The sequence below is a fragment of the Oncorhynchus tshawytscha genome, linkage group LG10 (genome assembly GCF_018296145.1).
Source record: "Oncorhynchus tshawytscha isolate Ot180627B linkage group LG10, Otsh_v2.0, whole genome shotgun sequence".
Lineage (NCBI taxonomy): Eukaryota > Metazoa > Chordata > Actinopteri > Salmoniformes > Salmonidae > Oncorhynchus > Oncorhynchus tshawytscha.
Genome location: NC_056438.1, coordinates 44,431,220 through 44,453,460, shown reverse-complemented (window position 1 = coordinate 44,453,460; position 22,241 = coordinate 44,431,220). Strand labels below are relative to the sequence as shown.

General features: G+C 47.6%; 1 protein-coding gene across 2 annotated transcripts in view; it reads left to right on the top strand.

Annotated features, from left to right (window-relative positions):
- The window catches only part of LOC112260193, a 62,148-nt gene that overhangs the window by 36,804 nt on the left and 3,103 nt on the right, over positions 1 to 22,241 (top strand). For both annotated transcript variants that reach the window (XM_024435110.2, XM_024435109.2), the window contains exons 40-70: positions 130 to 359; positions 664 to 828; positions 1,037 to 1,126; positions 4,153 to 4,503; positions 6,131 to 6,481; positions 7,203 to 7,568; positions 7,857 to 7,988; positions 8,142 to 8,294; positions 8,921 to 9,037; positions 9,301 to 9,474; positions 9,813 to 10,017; positions 10,231 to 10,385; positions 10,533 to 10,645; positions 10,718 to 10,799; positions 15,177 to 15,314; positions 15,796 to 15,958; positions 16,175 to 16,290; positions 16,661 to 16,807; positions 16,924 to 17,037; positions 17,301 to 17,426; positions 17,644 to 17,802; positions 17,943 to 18,101; positions 18,320 to 18,482; positions 18,657 to 18,850; positions 18,972 to 19,064; positions 19,276 to 19,480; positions 19,720 to 19,907; positions 20,051 to 20,148; positions 20,347 to 20,537; positions 20,825 to 21,030; positions 21,145 to 21,307. In XM_024435110.2, the coding sequence (XP_024290878.1) occupies positions 130 to 359; positions 664 to 828; positions 1,037 to 1,126; positions 4,153 to 4,503; positions 6,131 to 6,481; positions 7,203 to 7,568; positions 7,857 to 7,988; positions 8,142 to 8,294; positions 8,921 to 9,037; positions 9,301 to 9,474; positions 9,813 to 10,017; positions 10,231 to 10,385; positions 10,533 to 10,645; positions 10,718 to 10,799; positions 15,177 to 15,314; positions 15,796 to 15,958; positions 16,175 to 16,290; positions 16,661 to 16,807; positions 16,924 to 17,037; positions 17,301 to 17,426; positions 17,644 to 17,802; positions 17,943 to 18,101; positions 18,320 to 18,482; positions 18,657 to 18,850; positions 18,972 to 19,064; positions 19,276 to 19,480; positions 19,720 to 19,907; positions 20,051 to 20,148; positions 20,347 to 20,537; positions 20,825 to 21,030; positions 21,145 to 21,307 (5,307 nt within the window). The remainder of the gene's footprint in view (positions 1 to 129; positions 360 to 663; positions 829 to 1,036; positions 1,127 to 4,152; positions 4,504 to 6,130; positions 6,482 to 7,202; positions 7,569 to 7,856; positions 7,989 to 8,141; positions 8,295 to 8,920; positions 9,038 to 9,300; positions 9,475 to 9,812; positions 10,018 to 10,230; positions 10,386 to 10,532; positions 10,646 to 10,717; positions 10,800 to 15,176; positions 15,315 to 15,795; positions 15,959 to 16,174; positions 16,291 to 16,660; positions 16,808 to 16,923; positions 17,038 to 17,300; positions 17,427 to 17,643; positions 17,803 to 17,942; positions 18,102 to 18,319; positions 18,483 to 18,656; positions 18,851 to 18,971; positions 19,065 to 19,275; positions 19,481 to 19,719; positions 19,908 to 20,050; positions 20,149 to 20,346; positions 20,538 to 20,824; positions 21,031 to 21,144; positions 21,308 to 22,241) is intronic.

Sequence of the window (22,241 nt, the reverse complement as noted above, 5' to 3'; positions counted from 1 at the left end):
CTGTTGTAAAAAATAATGTGTCACATGCCCTGTTTATCATAAGTCTTACATACCCTTTCAAGTATTGGTAAATTACAGAAATCCGCACACACATACATTGTGTACCATTGTCTGTCACCAATGTTTTAGGTATACCAGGTAACAGCAGTGCCCAGGTGAGCTGGACCCAGGAGGAGGGCAGGCTCTCAGTGCTGGCAGAACTACAGACCGGAGCTCATGGCCTGAAGGCTGAGTTTGAAAGGGCCAGGACTGGCGGGGCCTCCCCACGATGGGAGCTCCAAACCAGGGTACAGCACCAAAGCAAGGCCCTGGTCCAAAGAGGCCTGCCTAGCTCCATCCAGGCTACAGGGCACTATCAGGTGCAGCTTCATCCTCTTCTTCCTCATCCTTTCTCTTCTTTCTCGCTACTCTATTGTTGTTAAGAATGCTGCGTTGAACTTGATTTTGGACATACTCCTGGAGATGACCTATCAAGATATCGAAGAAGATGTATCAACGATGCTCAAAGCTAAGGCTTTTATAAATATAAGAATAGAAATTCATTTGATTGTCAGGTTTCAAGCCATGAAAGACATTCATAATTCAGTCTTTACTTCTATGTATTGCAGTATTTTCAGTTTAATATTTACTGAGCAATATTATTTTCATGACCTCTGACTGTAGGAGGAGACAGAGCGTTTGAGTGCAGGGCTGACCATAGCAGTTGACGAACAGAAGAAGGTGGACGTCCTAGTGGAAGCCGGCAAGGGGAACACCGCCGCCAACCTGACTGTGTCTCTATTGCACCACCTGAGGCAACTCAAAGGAATGATACCTACATCATTGCAGGTGACTAACACATTTGTACATTGGAAAATCGCTCAAAAACACATTTACAACAAGACTCTGATATCACAGTTGTTTTCACTCCAAAGAAGAATAGGAACTGTGCGCTCCAACTCATGTGCCATACTGTCTGTGTTAAATTCCTCCATCTTCTCCCACTGCTCCCCCTTTAATAAACAAACTGTGTCAACGGGGGTCTCTGTTTTCACAGATGAGCTGCACGGGGTACGCCACCAACGGTGCCGCTAATGACCGCCTCTCGGCCCAGTGCTCCGGAAGCGTCGCCGGTCGACCTGTGGAGGTACGCGCCTTTCGCTCCGAGAGACCACACAGCAGCAGGCTCTGCTACGGCCTAGCGTTAGCCTACCCTAGCATCACCGCACAGGCCAAAGGCTGCTACAGCCCCATGGGTCAGGCTGAGCTCAGGGCTAACCTCACCCACTCCTCCCGGCTACTGCAGCTCTCCCTGGGGCTACCCTCCCACTCTAGCCTCAGGCTTCTGCTCCGGCCTGGGCCTAAGCGATGGGGCCTGGGGTTTGGGTCGGTGGTTGGCCCCTGGAGGGTGGACCTTAGTGGGGGGCTGAGGCAGGAGGCGGCAGGGCTCTATGCATGGCACGGCCTGGTTGAGTATGGGACTCCTCATGTCACACACAAGGCCGAGATTAGAGGTCGTGTTCGGGCAGAGCGGTGGTGTTACCTCTGGGTGGAAGTGAGCGGGGTGTGTGACTCGGTCAGATCCAGCCTGGTGGTGTCGACACAGTGCGGGGGAGAGGTGCGGGTGGCCTGGGTGCGGATCACTGAAGGGGAAGGGGCACTAGCACCAAGCAGGACATCTATGACCATAATAGGAAGCGCTGTGAAAGACGGCCTCAGGGGTACTGTGGATCTTGAAAACAACCAGGATTCTCTCCACTGCCTGTTATCCTTGCTACTGAGAGAAAGCCAGGCTGAGCTGGGCTGGACCCTCCACCACCAATGGGCCACTCTCTCCGCCTCCTCCATCCCAGAAAGTGTTGACCTGCACGGGTCAGCCCAGCTCCGACGCGCCTCCCTCTCCGGGAACGCCCGGGTTTCCTTGGACGCCCACTCGGCCAACCTGGACGTCACGGCAACTTGGGAGCCCCTTGGCCAATCCCCAAACGCCGCCCTCAGGGCCGTCCTCCAACATGACCTTGCCACCCTAAAGCATGCTGGGATACCAGAGGACGCCACCCTGAGCGTGTTTGCGGGGCCCACTCAGGCACAGGTGGAGCTGGAGAGTGATACGTGTTCCATGCTGACCCACGGGACTAGTCTACATAGAGGGGAAGACAGAAGGACATGGACCCTGGTTGTCCGTCAGCGCTGTAACCTACTTAAGGTAGAGACATAGAAATAGAATTACTAGAACGGGCATACCCATTCTAATCAATGTCATTCTATTTCTATGAGTAGAGCAGTGGAAACATGGCGGGAACAGGAAATCAATCAATCAAATTGATTTTTACAAGTGACCTCAAACATGTTTCCCAGCAATAGAAAGCAGGAAGTGAGGAATCTTCACCAGAAAGATGAGCCTCCGCATTCCTTTACAGCATGGCATATTGCTGACACATGGGGTAATGCTGTCTCACATTTAGAACCCAGGTCCAATCAAATCAAATCACATTTTATTTGTCACATGCGCCCGAAAACAGCAGGTGTAGGTAGACCATACTGTGAAATGCTTACTTACAAGCCCTTAACCAACAATGCAATTCAAGAAATAGTTAAGAAAATACTTACTAAATAAACTAAAGTAAAAATCTAATCAAAAGTAACACAATAAGATAACAATAACGAGGCTGTATACAGGTGTGGGATGTTGTTGATGATGTGTCAGCTCATATGTATCTTTTATAATTACTTGATTTCAGCACAAAAACTCACACAAAATTAGACAGCCTGTATGCTATTGCAAATTTGACTGTCTTATTTAGCCAGGAAGTGCTTTGAAAGGATGGTAATGGCTCACATCAACACCATTATCCCAGAAACCCAAGACCCACTCCAATTGCATACCGCCCCAACAGATCCACAGATGATGCAATCTCTATTGCACTCCACACTGCCCTTTCCCACCTGGACAAAAGGAACACCTACGTGAGAATGCTATTCATTGACTACAGCTCAGCGTTCAACACCATAGTATCCTCAAAGCTCATCACTAAGCTAAGGATCCCGGGACTAAACACCTCCCTCTGCAATTGGATCCTGGACTTCCTGACGGGCCGCCCCCAGGTGGTGAGGATAGGTAGCAACACATCTGCCACGCTCATCCTCAACACTGGAGCCCCCTAGGGGTGTGTGCTCAGTCCCCTTATATACTCCCTGTTCACCCATGACTGCATGGCCAGGCACAACTCCAACACCATCATTAAGTTTGCAGACGACACAACAGTGGTAGGCCTGATCACCGACAACGACGAGACAGCCTATAGGGAGGAGGTCAGAGACCTTGCCGGGTGGTGCCAGAATAACAACCTATCCCTCAACGTAACCAAGACTAAGGAGATGATTGTGGACTGCAGGAAAAGGAGGACCGAGCACGCCCCATTCTCATCAACATGGCTGTAGTGGAGCAGGTTGAGAGCTTCAAGTTCCTTGGTGTCCACATCACCAACAAACTAGAATGGTCCAAACACACCAAGACAGTCGTGAAGAGGGCACGACAAAGCCTATTTCCCCTCAGGAAACTAAAAAGATTTGGCATGGGTCCTCAGATCCTCTAAAGGTTCTACAGCTGCAACATCAAGAGCATCCTGACTGGTTACATCACTGCCTGGTACGGCAATTGCTCGGCCTCCGACCGCAAGGCACTACAGAGGGTAGTGCGTACGGCCCAGTACATCACTGGGGCCAAGCTTCCTGCCATCCAGGACCTCTACACCAGGCGGTTTCAGAGGAAGGCACTAAAAATGGTCAAATACCCCAGCCACCCCAGTCATAGACTGTTCTCTCTACTACCGCATGGCAAGCGGTACCGGAGTGCCAAGTCTTTCAAGTTTTTACCCCCAAGCCCTAAGACTCCTGAACAGGTAATCAAATGGCTACCCGCACTGCTGTTGTAGCCTCGCTACTGTATCTAGCCTCGCTACTGTTATTTTTCACAGTCTTTTTACTGTTGTTTTTATTTCTTTACTTACCTACTGTTCACCTAATAACTTTTTTGCACTATTGGTTAGAGCCTGTAAGTAAGCATTTCACTGTAAGGTCTACACCTGTTCTATTCGGCGCACATGACAAATAAACTTTGATTTGATTTGATATATTGGTTGTTGTTGCTGACTTTTGGTTTCCCCTCCACAGACTCTCCTCCCTCCGTACTTCTCAGTGAACGGCTCCTTGGTCCGCTCCGGCTGCACCACGCGCCTGGACACACACCTCCACACCGGGGGAGAGGAGAGGGGGGCCGCCAGCCTGGCCTTATCCTCCTGCCTCCCCCAGCTCAGCCTCAGGAGCTCCATCCGTCACTCCCTGGCGGGGCTCCATGCCCTGGGCCTCCCCCCTCGCAGTGCCCTGGTCCTGGGTATCTCGACTGGTAAACGCCCTGGGGTAGGGGTGGAGCTGGAGCTGGGGCAGTGCCGGATCAGGGCTGATTCGGGGGAGAATAAGGCTAACTGGGTCGTCAATGTGACCCACTACTGCCCAGAACTACAGGTAAAGAACACACTGGCCAGGAGAGCACAAACAAATCTGATTCTGCTTACCGATCAGTGGAATCTGATGTGTTAGTGCTGGGCTAAGTTCCATTGTGAGTGCCTGCATGTTTCTGCCTTGGCCAGCTTTTGGGGAAATGGGAAACCTAGTCAGTTGCACAACGGAATGCATTCATCCAAAATGTGTCTTCCGCATTTAACCCAACCCCTCTGAATCAGAGAGGTGTGGGGGGCTGCCTTAATCAACATCATCAGCACACACCAGGAGCAGTTGATATTGGGAGTTAACTACAGTGCTCAAGAACAGAACAGCGGATTTCTTCCACTTTGCCGGCTCTGGTATTTGAACCAGCAACCGTTCGTTTACTGGCACAACATTCTTAACCACTCGGCTACCTACTGCAGAGTTGGGTTCAATTCCATTTGAATTCCAGTCAATTCAGTAAGTAAACCACATTCCAATTCCACATTTCCCCAATTGAAAAGCATTGAAGAGAATTGGAATTGGAATTTCAGTGCGCTTCCGGAATTGACTGGAATTTCAATGGAATTGACGCCAACCCTGCTGCATCAACAAAGTCTTTCGCTCTGTCTACCGCAAATATTACGGTTTCAACCACGCCCTACAATAACATTGACTAAGCTCTTAATCACCACTATGGTACAGCCTGATATCTGAGTTATGACTACTTTGATTGTGCTAGCTGGAACCCCAGCTAAGAGACAGGTTTTTGATGATAATAGGGGGTTGCCTATATATTATCAACACACCCGTCTCCTTTGAAGAACTTCAGAAGGAGTCTTCATCAAAGGCAAACCTCGGGGCTGATTTTTAACTGGGTGTCGCTGTGATAGAACACCAAGTGTGCACCCCAAATGGCACCCTAACAGGGTCAAAAGTTGTGCACTATAGAGGGAATACTGGTTAACAATAGTGTCCTGAATAGGTTGTCATTTGGGACGTAGCCCATAGGATGGTTTGCGAGACCATATGTGTTCTGTCTGGATCAGTGCCCTGTGGTGTTTGTACTAGCAGCGGGAGCTCCTTGTCTCTAATTGTGAGCAGTGTGTGTATGTGTGCGTGCGTGCGTGTGTGTGTGTGTGTGTGTGTGTGTGTGTGTGTGTGATTGACAGAGCTTTGTGGATGCAGCTGGACAGAGGGCTTCGCTTTGTTTACCGTCGAGGGATGGGGAGAGGGGGAGAGTAGAGAGGGGGAGAGAAAGGATGAGTGAAAGTGAAGGGAGAGGGGAGTGAGAGTGAAGATAGAGGGGGAGTGAGAGTGAAGATAGAGGGGGAGTGAGAGAAGATAGAGGGGGAGCGAGAGAGGAAGTGAGAGTGAAGATAGAGGGGGAGTGAGAGTGAAGGGAGAGGGGAAGTGAGAGTGAAGGGAGAGGGGTTTTGTGTCGTTAGAATAATTGAAAACTGCAGTTTTTTTTGGAAGTGTGCATTCATGATAGTGCTTTTATAGTGTTGGGATGTGTGGTTAGAGATAGGGTTTGTGTGTATGTACTTCGAGGGACTGCATATGTGTGTTTTACAGCGTGTGTGTATGTGCGCGCGCGTGCACATGCCTGTGTGTATACATGCACATGAACCACGCATGCCCATGTATGTACATTTCTCCACAGAGCACAGGACTCCCTGCATCCCTGGCCTTCCAGGGCCTCCTCTCATTGGTCCCTTGCCAGCTGGCCGTTCACTGTACTCTAAAGATGGACAACCGTGAACTTAATCTGGAGCTGGGCCAGTCCTGCAGTCCGGCAGCACACCTCTCTGGCTCCCTGACACACTCCTTCCCTGGGCTCCGGACCAGGGGCCTCCCCCTGAAGACCAGCATAGAGGTTTGGGCCCCTGAGGGCCCCGGACAGACTGGGGCCCTGTTGATTAAAGCTGGCTCGTGTCATATCAGAGCTAATGGAGACATGGGGTCTAATGGACGGACACAGTGGGCTACGGAGTCAGATTGTCCGTTGCTACAGGTAGGCTATCCTCTTTTTTTCAACTATTGAAATGCAACACGTTATACAGAGATTATCCTCATTGCAGGCCTATGACTTCAACAGTGAAACCCGAGAGACTGAAAAACAGCTTCTATCTCAAGGCCGTCAGACTGCTAAACGGCAGTCACTAACTCAGAGAGGCTGAGGATGCTGCCTACATAGGGACTATCGCTGGCCACTTTAATAAATGGATCTCTAGTCACTTTAAACAATGCCACTTTAAGAAGGTTAACATATCTTACATTACTCAAATCATATGTATACACTGTACCTTATACCATCTATTGCACCTTGCTTATATATATTTATATGTACATATTCTTATTCCATCCCTTTAGATTTGTGTGCATTAGGTAGTTGTTGGGGAATTGTTAGATTACTTGTTAGATATTACTGCACTGTTGGAACTAGAAGCACAAGCAATTCGCTACACACGCACTAGCATCTGCCAACCATATGTATGTGACCAATAAAATTTGATTTGATTTAATGTGGAAAGTTTCTAGTCTTCATATCCAACTTACTGTATGTAGCCTAATCTAGTTAGCCCGGTCCCATATCTGTTTGTGCTGCACAGCCAACACCTACAAACAGATCTGGGACAGCAAGTAAGTCACTCTCTTACTGAATATCCATGCCTGAAGAAAGCCATGCAGTTAAATCACAAAATCACACTCCTATCCACCTTTTATTTCCCCAGGGTCTTGACCTCCCCTCCCAGGTCCACCTGAATGGCTCTGTGGGAACAGATGACCACAACATCTGGGTGGCCATTTTGGATGCCAGTGTGGAGGGGCAACAGAGGGGTTCCCTGAGGCTGACCGCAGGGGCCAGGTCTGGGCTGAGGCTAGAGGGACACCTCATTCACAACCTCACGGCCCTTGAGGGGATACCGGGCCAGAGTAGGATAGTGGTGACCGGTAGTGGTAGGGCAGACTCACAGGGCTACGATACAGAGGTGGAGCTACAGCTGGGGGAATGTGCTGTGAGAGGCTCAGCGAGAGTGATGACAAGGGACAACCTGAAGGGGGCAGTGGTGTACCACAACAACTGCACTGCACTACAGGTACCGGCACATTTTGATGAAAGTATTCTATTCTATTCCACTACCAACACCTTTGACACTGTCTCGCACTGGGTACTGATTTACCCTAAAGCACAGAATTAGGATCAGCTTCCCGTCCCTATGTCGTAACCTGAACTATTTGGGTGAAAACTGCGAAACTGAACTTAGATCAGCTCTTAGGTGCAACTTAATCATACACTGCTATGTTAATAACTACTAACTCTTCATCCATTTTCAACCAATGTTTGATTTGCCGGTCTATAATGTTATATACCAAATATTTTATAGGAATGGGGTAGTCCAGTTAAGATGAAAGTTTCTTGGTCCTTGGTCATCACCCAGACACTCCTAGACACCCATGTCTCCATGGCGATGGATGAAAAGAAACTACAGGCTTTGATGGCACTGAAAACAACAAAGGTAGGCTACTGTTTTTTCCATACATTTCATAATTACAAACATTTCAGTGTTTCAAACGGCCTCTTCCGAACAATGCATGTTCATTGACTGATAAACATAGAGATGAATGAATACATTTCAAGTACTGTGTCTACCTCTGTTTGTGTCTGCCAGGGTTGGCAGGAAGCATCAGCCCATCTCAACCACTCTGTGCCCCTGCTAGAAAGGGTGGGTCTCCCCGCCAATTCTGCCATGACGACGCGCTCAGAGAGCCATGGCAACGGCTCTTACCACTGGCTCCTCCACTGCATCGTGGGAGGCCAACAGGTAACCTGATTAACAGCAGCTGTTTAGAGAGGAAACCACAGAATTAAATATAACACTTATTTAGGGCCCTGTGCTTTGCGCAATCATGTGACATATCAATATTTTATCCTGTATTTGAAGCCTTATCCAAAAATGTGAATTTCACAAAAAAAATATAGAAATTGTCTGAGGATGGTACTGGACCAAAAGGGAACAGTTAGATGAAAAAGCTTGAAATAAAGGTTCAAATCCAGGCATGGCACATCACTGCGCAAAACGCAGGGCCCCAAGTATGATATTGTATCTCTATGGAGAAAACTGCCCTGTTGTATACTAGGGGGTGAGCGGGGTGCATCCCAATAGTCTAAAGTTGCTTCCTTTCCTAGACTCCTCTCCTTCATCTGCACTGGTCTGTAAACATATTGCATCTTTTTTTTATTATACCACAGCGTGCATCAGGGAAAGAATGCAAAAGAAGCAATTTTACACTATTGAGATGTACCCTAAGATGTGTCCTTCTTTGCAGTCATCATGAATGTAATAGTGAATGCAATATCATGATTATCCACCATATTCATTTTAGCCAATTTCACGTGTCTTTAGTATGTGTATATGTCCGTCTTTATGATAAACACTTTTATTTTTAGTTCATTGAGGAGATGACCGTAGAGAGGAGTCAAGGGATGGTGAGGGTGAAGGGCATTGTCAATCACACTTTGGAACTTCTGAAGAACTGGGGACTGCCAGAGAACAACAGTATGCAGGTTAGAGACGTCAGACTGCTGATCCAAGCCAAACCAACCTGAGTCGAGCTGTACTGGGTTGTCCATAGTTGCTGGAACCAGGCTGGAAAGGACAATGTGGAAAAAAAAAACAATATCCAAGCCAGCACAGTACGGTTCAGGTTGGCATGATAATGTGAAAAGTGGGTTTAGAGGTGTAGATTCCTTGGCTTATATATCGATCTGTTTTTCTACTGTATCTTATTAGATAAGTATTCAGTATGATGCATTTGCTGTGCCTCCAGCTAGAGCTTGGTTCTGGGCAGGTGAGGAACCTGACCATTCAGTCCCAATTTGGAGCTCAGCTAGCAGGACTGGGGCTTCAGCTGAAGGACAGTCCATTGGCTACTGAACTGAGAGGCAACCTGTGGCACAGTTGGCTTTGGCTTCAAGAGAGAGGTTTTCCACAGACGATGGAGGTAAAGTGCTATGCCCAGTCTGAATATCTTTGGCGATATCTTCAGTGAATTGAGTGCGTTTGGCTGTGTGGGTGTCCCTGCAGTACATTTAAATTATCTTCTACTTTACTGATGAGGGGTGAGTTTCCCAAAAACAAACAATGAACTTCATGCTTAATGATTTTTGGGAATCTTGGCCCTGAAAACAAGTGCAGATGAAGGAAAGAAGACAAGGATCCTTGGTCTGATGATCTATCCTTGGTGTAATCCAACCCGCTTTCTCTTGCTCCCCACCCCACTGTCTTTCCTCCCCTTCCCTCTGCCCTTTTCCTCTCCTCCTCCTCCTCCCTCTCTCCCAGGCCCTATGCTCCACACACAGGGTGCTGTCTCAGCTGAGGTCTAGGGCTCACCTCTCCGTGGATGGTCACAGGCTGCTGGGCTCTGGCCTGAACATCAGTTTAGCCGATGGACATCTAGCCATGCTGCTCTCTCTGACCCCTCCCTCATCACCGCGTACAGACTTGCCATATAGTCTGGACACCGCCCTGACCGCCCAATTCACAGGTTAGCACACTAACCCAGCTAACGTCACGGAATGACAGAAAGTGGCCCTATTTGTAACGTGCGCTATCGGTCAAATGTGTCCTATGTATAACGTTCTGTCTTAACCAATCTGTGACATGTCTGGAATCTCCTTGAAGTTCAGTATGCACACAGTTATGCCTTTTCTCCACTAGCCTACTTCTCCTTAGTGCCCTAATTCATTCCCCTCCATAGGGCCCATGAGGAGTGTGTCAGTGGACCTGCACTGTAAGGGGAGACGGGTGCGTGTTGTTGGGGATGTGAGGGGCTGGAGAACCTATGGAGGGTCCAGGGAGGCCAGAGCCACAATACAACACAGCTTACAGGGTCAGACCAGTCCTATTCTACAGGTAGGCTGGCTGACACACACACACACACACACACACACACACACACACACACACAAAATGCTTCCCTAACAGACGTACTGGTAAGGTAGACTGACGTGTGTGTGTGTGTGTGTGTGTGTGTGTGTGTGTGTGTGTGTGTGTGTGTAGGTGGAGGCCTGGGGAAGACTGACTGACTCTCAGCTCAGGTGCTCTGTAGCTGTGAACCCTGAGCTCAGCTCCTCTGTGGCCCTCATCATTCAGGGCCATCATCTACCAGACAGGTATGACACACACACACGGACACACAAACACAAAGCAACATGCGCTTGGTTGATGTTTGTGCTCGTGTCTAGTAAGGAGCTGATGGTGAAGGTGGTCCAGAATATCCCACAGTTGCTGCTCTATCTGCCCACTCAACTCAACGCCAGATCTCAGGTGTGTGGTACTGTGTGTGTGTGTGTGTGTGTGTGTGTGTGTGTGTGTGTGTGTGTGTGTGTGTTCTTTAATTCTCACACCTGCTGCTGCCATTTTCACCGCCGTCATGCTAGCTAGAGAGAGATTGCATTTAGACAGTTCTGTGGTGCAACTCCAGCTAAAATCGAAACATTTCTGTAAGGCATACGCTCAGAAATAAGGGTTTGATCAAAGAGGAAACTGTAAAAGAGTTGGTTCTTTCGGAGTGTGTCTCGACTCCCCGCTGCACATTGTAGATGGTTGACATTTGTTTGCAAGGATGAGACCTCTTCATCAGAAACCATGTCATGTTGATTTCACCAGCGACCGCTTTAATGATTTAAATAGAGTTAAGGGGTCCTCAGCAGAAATCCTTTACTCAAGGAAGACACTTGTCCATTGAGATATCCTGCTGGCGCATCAGGAAATGGAATGGTAAGATTTTGCCATTTTTATCATTGTGAAGAATGTCTGATAAATGACTAAAATGTCAATGTAAAATTCTTAATAGTATTTGGCAATAATCCTCATTGAGTGTTGTTGATGGTAGGATGCTGTTGTAGACCTAATCTTCTTTTGTTTTTTAGATGAAAAGCACATATGTTGGATGCTACACTTGAAGTCCCAGAAATGACTGTTTGCCTATGACCTGACCCCCTTGTACGATCCATTTGTATGATCATCTGGACAGAGCAATTTGTATAGAGGTCCAGTTCAAACGCTTATCCTAAGCAATCCAACCCATTTGTTTAGCAGTTGCTCAAATGACACCTGTTGGCAGGCTATTGTTACTTGATGTGTTGTCTTTCTATACCTGTGTGAGTGCCTACTCTGAATGGATGGCCCTTTGACCCCAGCCCAGGCATCAGCAGGGAGATGGATGCTCTTACAACAGAGCAAGACTGGAATGATTCCACATACTGGTTGTACTAGGCAGTCTACTTTATTAATTAAGACATGGTGTCATAATTATATTTGGAGGGAAAAAACGGTGATTTGATGTGTACAAACACAGAAATAAGGGTTGACATAACCTATATACAGTAGAACAACGTTAAAAACGTACAGTATTCACATGTATTTCTTTGCTCTTTCAAGCCTGCTTTGGCAAATGTCTGCCGGAGAGCCACAGCTACACCAGGCTGGACAAGTGTTGCAGACAGCTTGTTAGGACCCACATTAGGGTGAAGCTAGCATAGCTAGGAGAGTACCGCTTGTACAGTCAAAACCCCTGTGAGCAGCGCGATTTATGTTGAATACACCGATGCATCAGGCTGTAAAATCCGTTCATGGGAAACTGCGTATATTGAGTGTGGAAGTTGGCGTGGCGAAAATAGTGGGAGGATCAACACAAGTGTGTGTACGAAAAGCGAATAAGCTAATTGGGCAGATTTGTTGCCACTTGAAGACCGTTTTGCGGGACTGACTGGGCTGCACGACAAGTCGATAAACCACACGGTGTGAATGACTCGTGCCGACCTGAGCTCCTTCGCACTGGGCAAGTGTATCACCGTGTCGCTGGCGGTAACGTTATCTAACATGGCATCCAGAGCACTGCTGTTCTATGGAGGTGCCTGCCGACCTGAGGTGTTTCCCACTGGGCAACTTTATCACGGACTTGCCGTTGGTAACATTAGCTGACATGGCAACGAGAGCACTGGTGTTGCTTAGAGGTTCTTCCTACTGGGCAGCTTTATCACGGTGTCGCCGTTGGTAGATAAAATGTATTCCCCCCACCCATTATTTTATTTCAAGTAGAATAGCAGCCTACACAGGAAATAAATAACATTGATAACCATCTAGATGTCACCTTGATACAGTCTACAGTCTAATGAACAGACAACACCGAGACACAGTGTCCTTCGCTCCCGCTTGCCAATGACTGATGTTCCGCAACCGGGTGGAAATGAGCTACCTAGTGTATCCAATATCAGGGTGACAGTCACAGTAAGCACACGCATACAAGCATCATTACTTTTAATAAAAAATAAATAATAGTCTGTTTAGTTTTGTGAAAATGTACAATTATTTATAACAGTGAAATACGACTGACTCATCCTCTGGCTTGAAAACAGAAGTGCAAACTAACTCTCGTGGTACGGTAGTTGCATAGCAAGAAACAAAAAACAAACCACTCAATCAAAACTGTCCAACCAATAACGGAGCGCTGATGTTAGACCCATCGCTGTTGAGCAACCCACTTCTTTCGACACGCCCACTTTGAGACACACTCCAATTATGCACTTATCCATACTTGTCAGAGGGGGCTGGTTGGGATCATTTTTCATTTTTCAAACACCTGAAACAGCTTTTTGCCGCAATCTAGACTCATAATCATTGTGCCTAATTTTATGTAAAAAATCGGTCTATTTTCTGCATAGGTTATCTAAGCATACCTCTTGACCTGTTAAATTGTCATTTTAAATAACGATGCACATTGATTCTTTAAGAACTTTTATGCCTTAGGCATTTAGTACAACTGCCACAATGGTATATGGTATCATAACCCAAGAATTAAAGCCATTTTTGTATTTTCTAAAGTCTAGTAACCTTGCTGGCAGGCAAGCTGAGATAGTTAGACGAGCTACTCTACATAAAGCAAAGCCAGATCAGACTCATTAGCTGAGATTACACCAATTAGATGCTAGTAGCAATCACACCTACCATATTTGGCGGTCCATTGAAGCTGGCAGGTTCTGCTCACACATCCTGCTGCTGCTTGTTGCTACTGCTAGTATGCGTTTGCTTCTTTTGCTCCCACTACCAACCAAGACTCCACCTGGTTCTGTTTTCCTGCTGGGGGATTGGTATAGCTTACCGTACTCACTGCTTGTAGGTCATTTTATATATTGACGCTTTGCTTGGGCAGTGAGCTACCCCAAAGGAGCAGAGCCTATATTGCCAAGACTTGCATGATTCATTCTTTAATAAATGGTTCAACATATTTCTACGTGGTGTCTCCTTTCTTAACTTGGCTTGGTAGTTGGTTATGAGGTTGCGATATTGGGAACCTATAAAGCCGGCGAGATAAAGCCAAGTTCATAAAATTGCTAGGTGGCTAGTATTACAGAGAAACAACAAAACATTTTCATTTTATTTATTCATCATCAAGGAATCAATAGGCTACATAGCTCGATCAAAATACTGTACCTCCTGCGAGTCCTGCTCATCACCAGCAGATACAATTTAATCAAGTGCTGTGTGTGTCACTCGATACTTACTCTCTGATATTGTCTGCACGCACTACAGTATATAGTGTCCTGCTTAGCAAACACTATATATACAAAAGTATGTGGACACCCCTTCAAATGAGTGGATTCGGCTATTTCAGGCACACCCGTCGCTGACATAAAATCGAGCACTCAGCCATGCAATCTCCATAGACAAACATTAATAGTAGAATGGCATTACTGAAGAGCTTAGTGACTTTCAACATTGCAGCCTCATAAGATGCCACCTTTCCAACAAGTCAGTTGATTCATATTTCTGCCCTGCTAGAGCTGCCCAGGTCAACTGTAAGTGCTGTTATTGTGAAGTGGAAATGTCTAGGAGCAACAATGGCTCAGCCACGAAGTGGTAGGCCACACAAGCTCACAGAACGGGACCGCTGAGTGCTGAGTGCGTGGCGTGTAAAAATAATCTGTCTTCGCTTGCAACACTCCCCACCGAGATCCAAACTGCCTCTGGAAACAATGTCAGCACAAGAACTGTTCGTTGGGAGCTTAATGAAATGGATTTCCATGGCCAAGCAGCCACACACAAGCCTAAGATCACTATGTGCAATGCCAAGCTTCGGCTGGAGTAGTGTAAAGCTCTCCGCCATTTGACTCTGGAGCAGTGGAAACGCAAGTCCCCACAACAATGTTCCAGCATCTAGTGGAAAGCCTTCCCAGAAGAGAGGCTGTTATAGCAGCAAAGGGGGGACCAACTCCATATTAATGCCCATGATTTTGGAATGAGATGTACGACAAGCAGGTGTCCACATACTCTTGGTAATGTCGTGTATCTTTGCTCCTCAGTGCACTTTGGAATGAACCACTTACTATGGGGAATAGGGGGGTTAGGGTAAGGGTTTAGGGTAGAAAAGTCCCAAGGAATCTGGATACCACTGTCCTTAAACACTTGGGATGCTGCAAATGTTTAGTAACAATATGATACAGCACACGCTGGCTCGTGGGTGGGTTGGTCTCGGAGGAGGGGTGTGTGTGTGGCAACGCGCTGCCTTTGGTGCGCAGCACGTTGGCTGTTCCTGCTGGGACTTGTAGCATAGCGTGTCGCGGGCGGCATGGAAGGCCCGCGGGGCCTTGTGTTTGACAAATGTGGCTTAGTCTAACAGAGTTCCCCTGTTTCTGTGTTCAGTTGAATCAGTCAGGCTCCAGTGTCAGGGGGATGGTGGAGCTGCAGTCGGGCAAGAGGAAGCTGTGGGCTCTGGGGGAGCTGGCTGTCACTGAGGGCGGCTACCGTCAAGCCCTGGAGCTTAACCAAACCTACCCACAGGTAGGCAATCATTCACTCTACTAGCGGTCTCTTAGTTATGAGTTCACTCACTAAACACATTGGCCACTAAACACATTGGCCAAGTCCAAAAACAAACATATTCGGTGTTTTTAGGTGCTATATAGGTGTAAGCTTTTTTTAAAAAGTCTGTTGGAAGACTAGGGTTCCTTCAGATATCTAGTTCCTTCAGATCCGCAAACAATGTAATTACACAGTGAAATATTTCAAAATGATACAGTTGTGCATTCTGAATAAGCGTTCCTACCGTGCCACCATCACAGCTGTCGTACTAATACTTTGCAATGTACGTATTACCAGGGTCGAGGTCAGTTTTTTATTTCAATTCAGTCAATTCAGGAGGTTAAACTGAAATTCAAATTTACCTCCGTGTAATTGGAACCTTAGACGAAATTGGATTCGGGATTTCAGTTTAATTCCTCAATTGATACATTTTTGACCATGCGATTGGTTGTGTTGTTAGCTGAAGCCCCTGCCCAGGAACATTGCAGTGAGGATGTCGTACGAGGCAAGGAACTGGAGCCACCAGCTGCAGCATTGGGCCGTGTGGGGCAGTCAGGAGTTCAACATGGCCGGCCTCTACTCTGCCCCTCCAGGACTGCAGCAGGGAGACCGCATACTCAAAGGTACTACACACTATGGGCCAGTTTCCCAGACATGTATAACCAGCTTATAATGTCTTATAACCATGTTATAGCAATACTTGACTAAATACCAGCCATTTTGAGTCTGTTGGAATATACATATAAATAATATCAGACATCATCTAGGCTCCTATATACTTATAAGAACTTAGAAAACATTATACCTTTACCTTACATGACGTGTTTCCTTGTCCTCAGTTCAGATTGCGTCTGTGCGTCACGGGTGCAGTCTGGATGTGGCGTTAGAGCGTTCCCTCCACGGTAGACTGGGCAGTGTTGTGCTGGGCTGGAACAGACATGGAAGACAGGAGGAGGTGAGACTGGTTGCACTACCGAGCTATGAGCTGAGAGTCAACCATGTATTGGGATCGTTGGAATGAATCGATGTGTGAATGAATGAATAAATGACTGGACGAATGAGTGAGTGAGCGAATGAGTAAATGAGTATACTGTTTGATCCCCAGTAGGGTTTTTTTCAAGCTGCAGGAGAACCCTACGACTGGGACTCTTGAAATAACAGGGCATTTTTGGAAAGCTTTGGGAATTCTGCAACCTTAATCCCCAGAGAGGATGCCCGAAGGAGACAATCACATCCTAAGTGCCTGTGTAGGATGATTGTAGTACTTTTGTTTTGTCTTTCTGGAATGTGCTACTGTAGACCTGATGGTGTCTGTGTTTGTTCAGGTTCGAGCTCTCTCCTTGTGGAGGGGTCAGGGGGAGAGTAGTGAGACAACATTGGAGCTGAGACAGCCATTCACCCTAACACTCTCCCAACTCTACCTCCACACGATCTCACGTGCCTCGGCCATGGAGCAAAGAAGCAACCATCAGGTATCGGCAAGATACACACGTGCACACACCACACACACGCATCAATTTAATTGATTTATGACGCGCGTGTGTGTGTCTCTCTCTTTCTCTCTCTCTCTCTCTCTCTGCGAGCTCAGACCCATGTCTCCTGGGACAGTGGCTCTCCTGTGAATGTTTCCCTCACCCTCAGCCAGCAGTGGCTGGACAGCTTCAGCAGGGGACAGGCTTGTGCCCGCTTCTCTCCCGCGCAGGTACAACCATAGACATACAATATCATGTCCTACTTAAGTCCGTGGGTACAAATTCCCACTCTAGTACCCATCTATTGTTGACGGTTCCCGCGGGTTAATAAAGGTGAAACAGGGATGCATTTCCCAAAACGCTAAGATTGGTAGGCAGTGGACGAACAATAATCGACTTAAGATGATCTTAATGCTACACCCAAGATGTGTCTCCTTTTTCGAACCTTTCCTCTGGAGCTCACCTGGAGTGTGTGCGCGTGTGTGACCTACAGGAAGTGGTCCCTTCCCTGGTGGCTGTTGAGGGATGTGTCTCAATGGCCAAGGAAGGGAACTCCTACTCCCAGAATGCTGAGCTGAAGTGGGGCGACAAGAGCCTCAGGCAAAGCATGAACTACCAGGTACTGAATTCAGGTCATTATTGTAAAAGATCATGTGTTCTCCGTCACTTCCCCGGTTAAAATAAAGGCACGCCATTTATATTTATCAGGTGATCAGTGCCCGAGAAATCGCTAATCTGGATCACATGGTTATCTGGGACGCAAATCATCAATGCCTCATGTTCCATTGAAAGGGTTAATGGTGTAGTCTAGAGTGTGTGTTGTGTGTTTCCGCCAGTGGAGTGCCACAGGACTACACACCCTCCAGCTGGAGGCTGGAGCAGAGAACGTGTCTCCCGCCCCCTGTCCCTCACACACCCTGCTGGCCCAGTTCCACACCAACCTCAGAGACAGGATGGAGCACCACATACAGGTGGGCCTCTGTCCCCCGCACCTGGTGAGTATGTCATCGTGTTAGGTCATCGTCGACCTAACTTCATTATTGTACTGTTATACAGAGACAGAGTAAGCACTTAGTACAACCAGTCAGCTTTGTGTGTGTGTGTGTGTGTCTGTGTGTGTCTATCTATATGTCAGTCTCTTGGCTGGTCTGGGTACCACAGAGTGAACATAGGGACAGAGCTGCTGTACACCAAGACCCGTCTCTCTCTGGCAGGACAGCCACACTGCAGCCTCACCCTGGCTCTCACCAACTCCTCTACCGCACACAGCACCAACATATCACTGGTAACTGAGGTGAGCACTGCCATCATTGCAATATATGTACATTATGGGATTGTATGTTTATTATATGGTAATATGCATGACTGTACTATAACAAGGGCATGGGGCAAGGTCATGTGTTCATACCATTGGAGGTTATAGCCATCTGCGTCTGCACCGTGTAAAGTGTTTACCTTTTTGCCTGTGTGTGTGTGTGTGTCTGTCTGTCTATCTGCCTGTCTGTGCTGTAGTCTAAGATGGGTAACTGGAGTGTGAAGGTAGGGGGCAGTGCCCTCTCCTCCCTGCTGGGTCCTGGGCTGCAGATCCAGGTCAGACTCGACCGCAGTGAGCAGGTGTGGCTGAGGGGGGCGCTAGAGGGACGCTGTCTACATGCCACAGCTGGATATGGAAACGGTATATACAGTAGGCTTGAAGATTGAGGACAAAATAAGTTGTGGCTGGTAATATAGGGCTTGCCCGTTGCATAGCTTTCATCTCAATAGATCATGTCATGATCTAAGATTTTACTTGACTTTGGTGTTCATAATTGTGTCTTGTGTGTGTGTGTGTGTGTGTGTGTGTGTGCAGGTATAGGACCAGATCAGGACCTCACAGTGGCACTGTGTCTGGAGGGCCGACGGAAGTTAGGCCTAACCCTTGAAGTACTGAGACGAGAGGACGGGACTCTGCTTGAGTCACTCACGTCCGTCTCCGTGGGCACAGCCAATCAGAGCCTGTGGTTACGGGCCAGGGGATGTGCAGAGAGCCTATTGGCAGTGGAGGTAAGAGATTTACATCCAATAGAAAGCGACCGTTGATCTGTCTCATGAAAACACGAGACATCCCGTCAGACTTCCTGAAACCAGTTTCTTGATTATCCCACTATTTCAATGCCATCTCCAGGCTCAGGTCCACCATTTGGGCTCTCAGATGAGAAGGAAGATCTTGGAGAGAGTGCAGACGTTACAGCACCTCCTGACAGAATTCGGGCAGCAGGTTTGCTTTGGAAATTCATTTACCTCCGTGGTATATGACTTACTTGAATACTTAAATACACAGTCCCTTACTTGAATGCCCTAATGGTATTATTAAGTAGCTCAGGAAAAGAGCATCTGTCAAAATCAAATGTTAATACTCCATAGATTAATCCACATATGTTTCTTAACAGCTTTCTGACAATTATGCCCTGTAATCCTCCTGCTACTAGTCTAAGGACATTGAATTGCTTCAGGAGCTGAGCGGCGCAGCCTTACGTTTTACCCAGAGAACAGAGGCCCTGCTGGGGCAGAGAGAGGGAGGAGCGTGGGGCTCTTGGAGGGCCAGCCGACTACGCCACGCTCTGACTCACAGTCTGCCACGCCTCCTCCTCCTACTACAGCACGCCTCTCAGCTTGGACAGCATGAGCTCAGGAGTGAGTGACCTTTGACCTACTGTTAGGAGTCTAACCCTGTCATAAACGTATCTTTACCCAACCACTAGGGTTTATGTTATCAGTCTAGTAATGTCACTCACTTGTTTATGAAGTTTATGGAGGTTCAGTGTCTCTGAGTGAGTGAGTGAATGAGTGTTTGTGTCTGTGTGTGTGCATAAGAGTGTACAGTACATACCTACACCTTCTAACTTTGCCACCTCCATTATCTCCATTCCCAGGACCACTGTCCACTATAGCCGGTGCGTACCATGATGTGACAGGCCAGAAGGTAGACTCTGTATGGAGGGAGGCTGTGTCCATGTGGACTGACAGACTGGTGGAGCTCCTACCCCCCCTACTGGAGAACCCTCATCTTAGACCAGTAGCCCAGTTCACCCTCACTACCCTCAGCACTATCCTGGATGTGGTGAGTTTATGGTGGAGAGAGACACCATACTACATAAGGGGGATATTCGATTGGTATGGCAGCCATTTTGGAGAAAATTGTGTGGTTGTAGGAGTAACGAAAGAGTGTATTTCTGGCAATTTACGCTTGCATATTTGTACCAGGTGAGCCATCAGACTGGCCACTGGGCAGAGTTGAGGTTGGCAGTAGCCTTGGCGGGGGTCAGAAGACGATTGGCCTCTGTGTACAAACTCTCCGCAAGGTATGAACTCTACCTGAGCTTCTATTTCTGTTTGTTTAACCGTATTATTTTTGTATTCAATTAAAGAATACCCGTAAACATTTCCTGGACTGGGTTTATCATGTACTTGAGCTACACGGAACATGACTGTTGCATGTTTCTGTTGAGACAGGCAGAAGACACAAAAAGTATCTCTTTCATTCTATTCTACTCCCCTAGTGACTGCTCTGTGTCCATAACTATACCCCTGCCCCTGGCGCGGGCCCCTTGGTCCAGGATGGAGAAGTTCGGGGTGGTAGAGGTCCTTCTGGAGGAGTGGCTCCTCAGGCCCTTGCAGGCCCTCACCTCCCTCAGGCCCACCGCCGAGCTCTACCGCCTGAAACGGAAGATCACGGACAGCCCCTTCTGCCGTGAGCTAGGCCGCCATTTTGAATAGGGATTGGAGCCGTGGGCTCTTTCTCAATGTATGTTCCCATGCATTCTCTCTTCTCATCTTCTTGCCAACCTTGGACCTTCTCCTCCAATAGCGTTGAGAAGGAGGTGAGAAGACAGGACGTGAGGGATTGAGGAAAGATTCGTTGAGAATTTGTGTATTTATTGGGCCGCTGTTTTAATACCTCTAAAATGCATCATTGGTCTCATCCATCCTTTGTGATATTGGCTGATCCCTCTCTCCGTCCCTCCCTCCTTCCACCAGATGAAGCTCTGTTGGTGGCCAACCAGTTTGTGGTGTCGTTCGACGGCCACCTATATGAGCTGCCAGGCCCGTGTCCTGTCATCCTAGCCCACGATATCACTCAGGATGACTCCTTCACTGTGCTGCTAGGTTCAGACTCCAGCTCACAGCACACTCTGTTGGTGCGGATGAATAACAGCACTGTTGCCATCCACCACAATGGAGAGGTACAGGACTTTAAAATAAACTGTTTTTACACTGTTCTCTATACAGTATTTCAAATAATGACATTTTTGAAAGGATGATTTGATAAAACATGTATTCTTTTTCTATTATTGCAGGTGAAATTCAATTGTCATGTCACACAGACATCCTACAGTGATAATGGACTGGTCATCAGGAAAGAGGGGAATGTTGTCGAGGTGTCCAATCAGAATGGAGCGCGGGTGTCATGTGACCCATCGCTCGACCTGTGCAGCCTGACTCTGGATGGCTGGCTACATGGTATGAACGTGATTCAAATTCAAAAGAAGACATTTGCGCACCATTAACCTTTTGTTACGTAACGCCTCTAGGAAGAGGGAACGCAACACCCTGCTTACAACTCAACTCCCTGTGGAGTGAAAGAGGTATGGGACTGTAGGTGCGAGTAAGGATGACAGAAGGCAGAGAATTGACCGTTTGCTAGGAATTTATTCCGTCACACGGTAATGTTGGGGAAAAGGGGCTGAACAGAACCAAAGCAAAGAAAGGAAATGTCAAAGCCCCCTCTCCTACCTTCCCTGCCTACCCACTACTTACCTAACCTACCCTCTCCTACCTTCCCTGCCTACCCACTACTTACCTAACCTACCCTCTCCTGCCTACCCACTACTTACCTAAACCTACCCCTCTACCTAACCTACCTTCCTACCTTCCCTGCCTACCCACTACTTACCTAACCTACCCTCTCCTACCTTCCCTGCCTACCCACAACTTACCTAACCTACCCACAACTACCTAACCTACCTTCTCCTGCCTACCCACTACTTACCTAACCTACCCTCTCCTACCTTACCTGCCTACCCACAACTTACCTAACCTACCCTCTCCTACCTTACCTGCCTACCCACTACTTACCTAACTAGCACCACCTGATGCACTAACCAAAATACAGGGGTTGGTCCGCCCAGGTCTTACCTAGTGTGCATAGACAGTGTATATACTACGGGTATATGTATGCCCGTGGGCCTCTTGCCTGAGCACTCCCTAGGTGCCTTCCCCTTCCTCCCTGGGAACAAACGAAACAGAATATTACAAACTTTTTCTCAACAAAAACGGAGAAAAACTAACTCAGGACATTAAAGAAGCTCTGAGCAACAAACTAATGCAGAACTTCAACAATCAGCTCTCTCAGCAACAACTAACACAGGGTCAGCTCTCCAATCATCAATGGGGG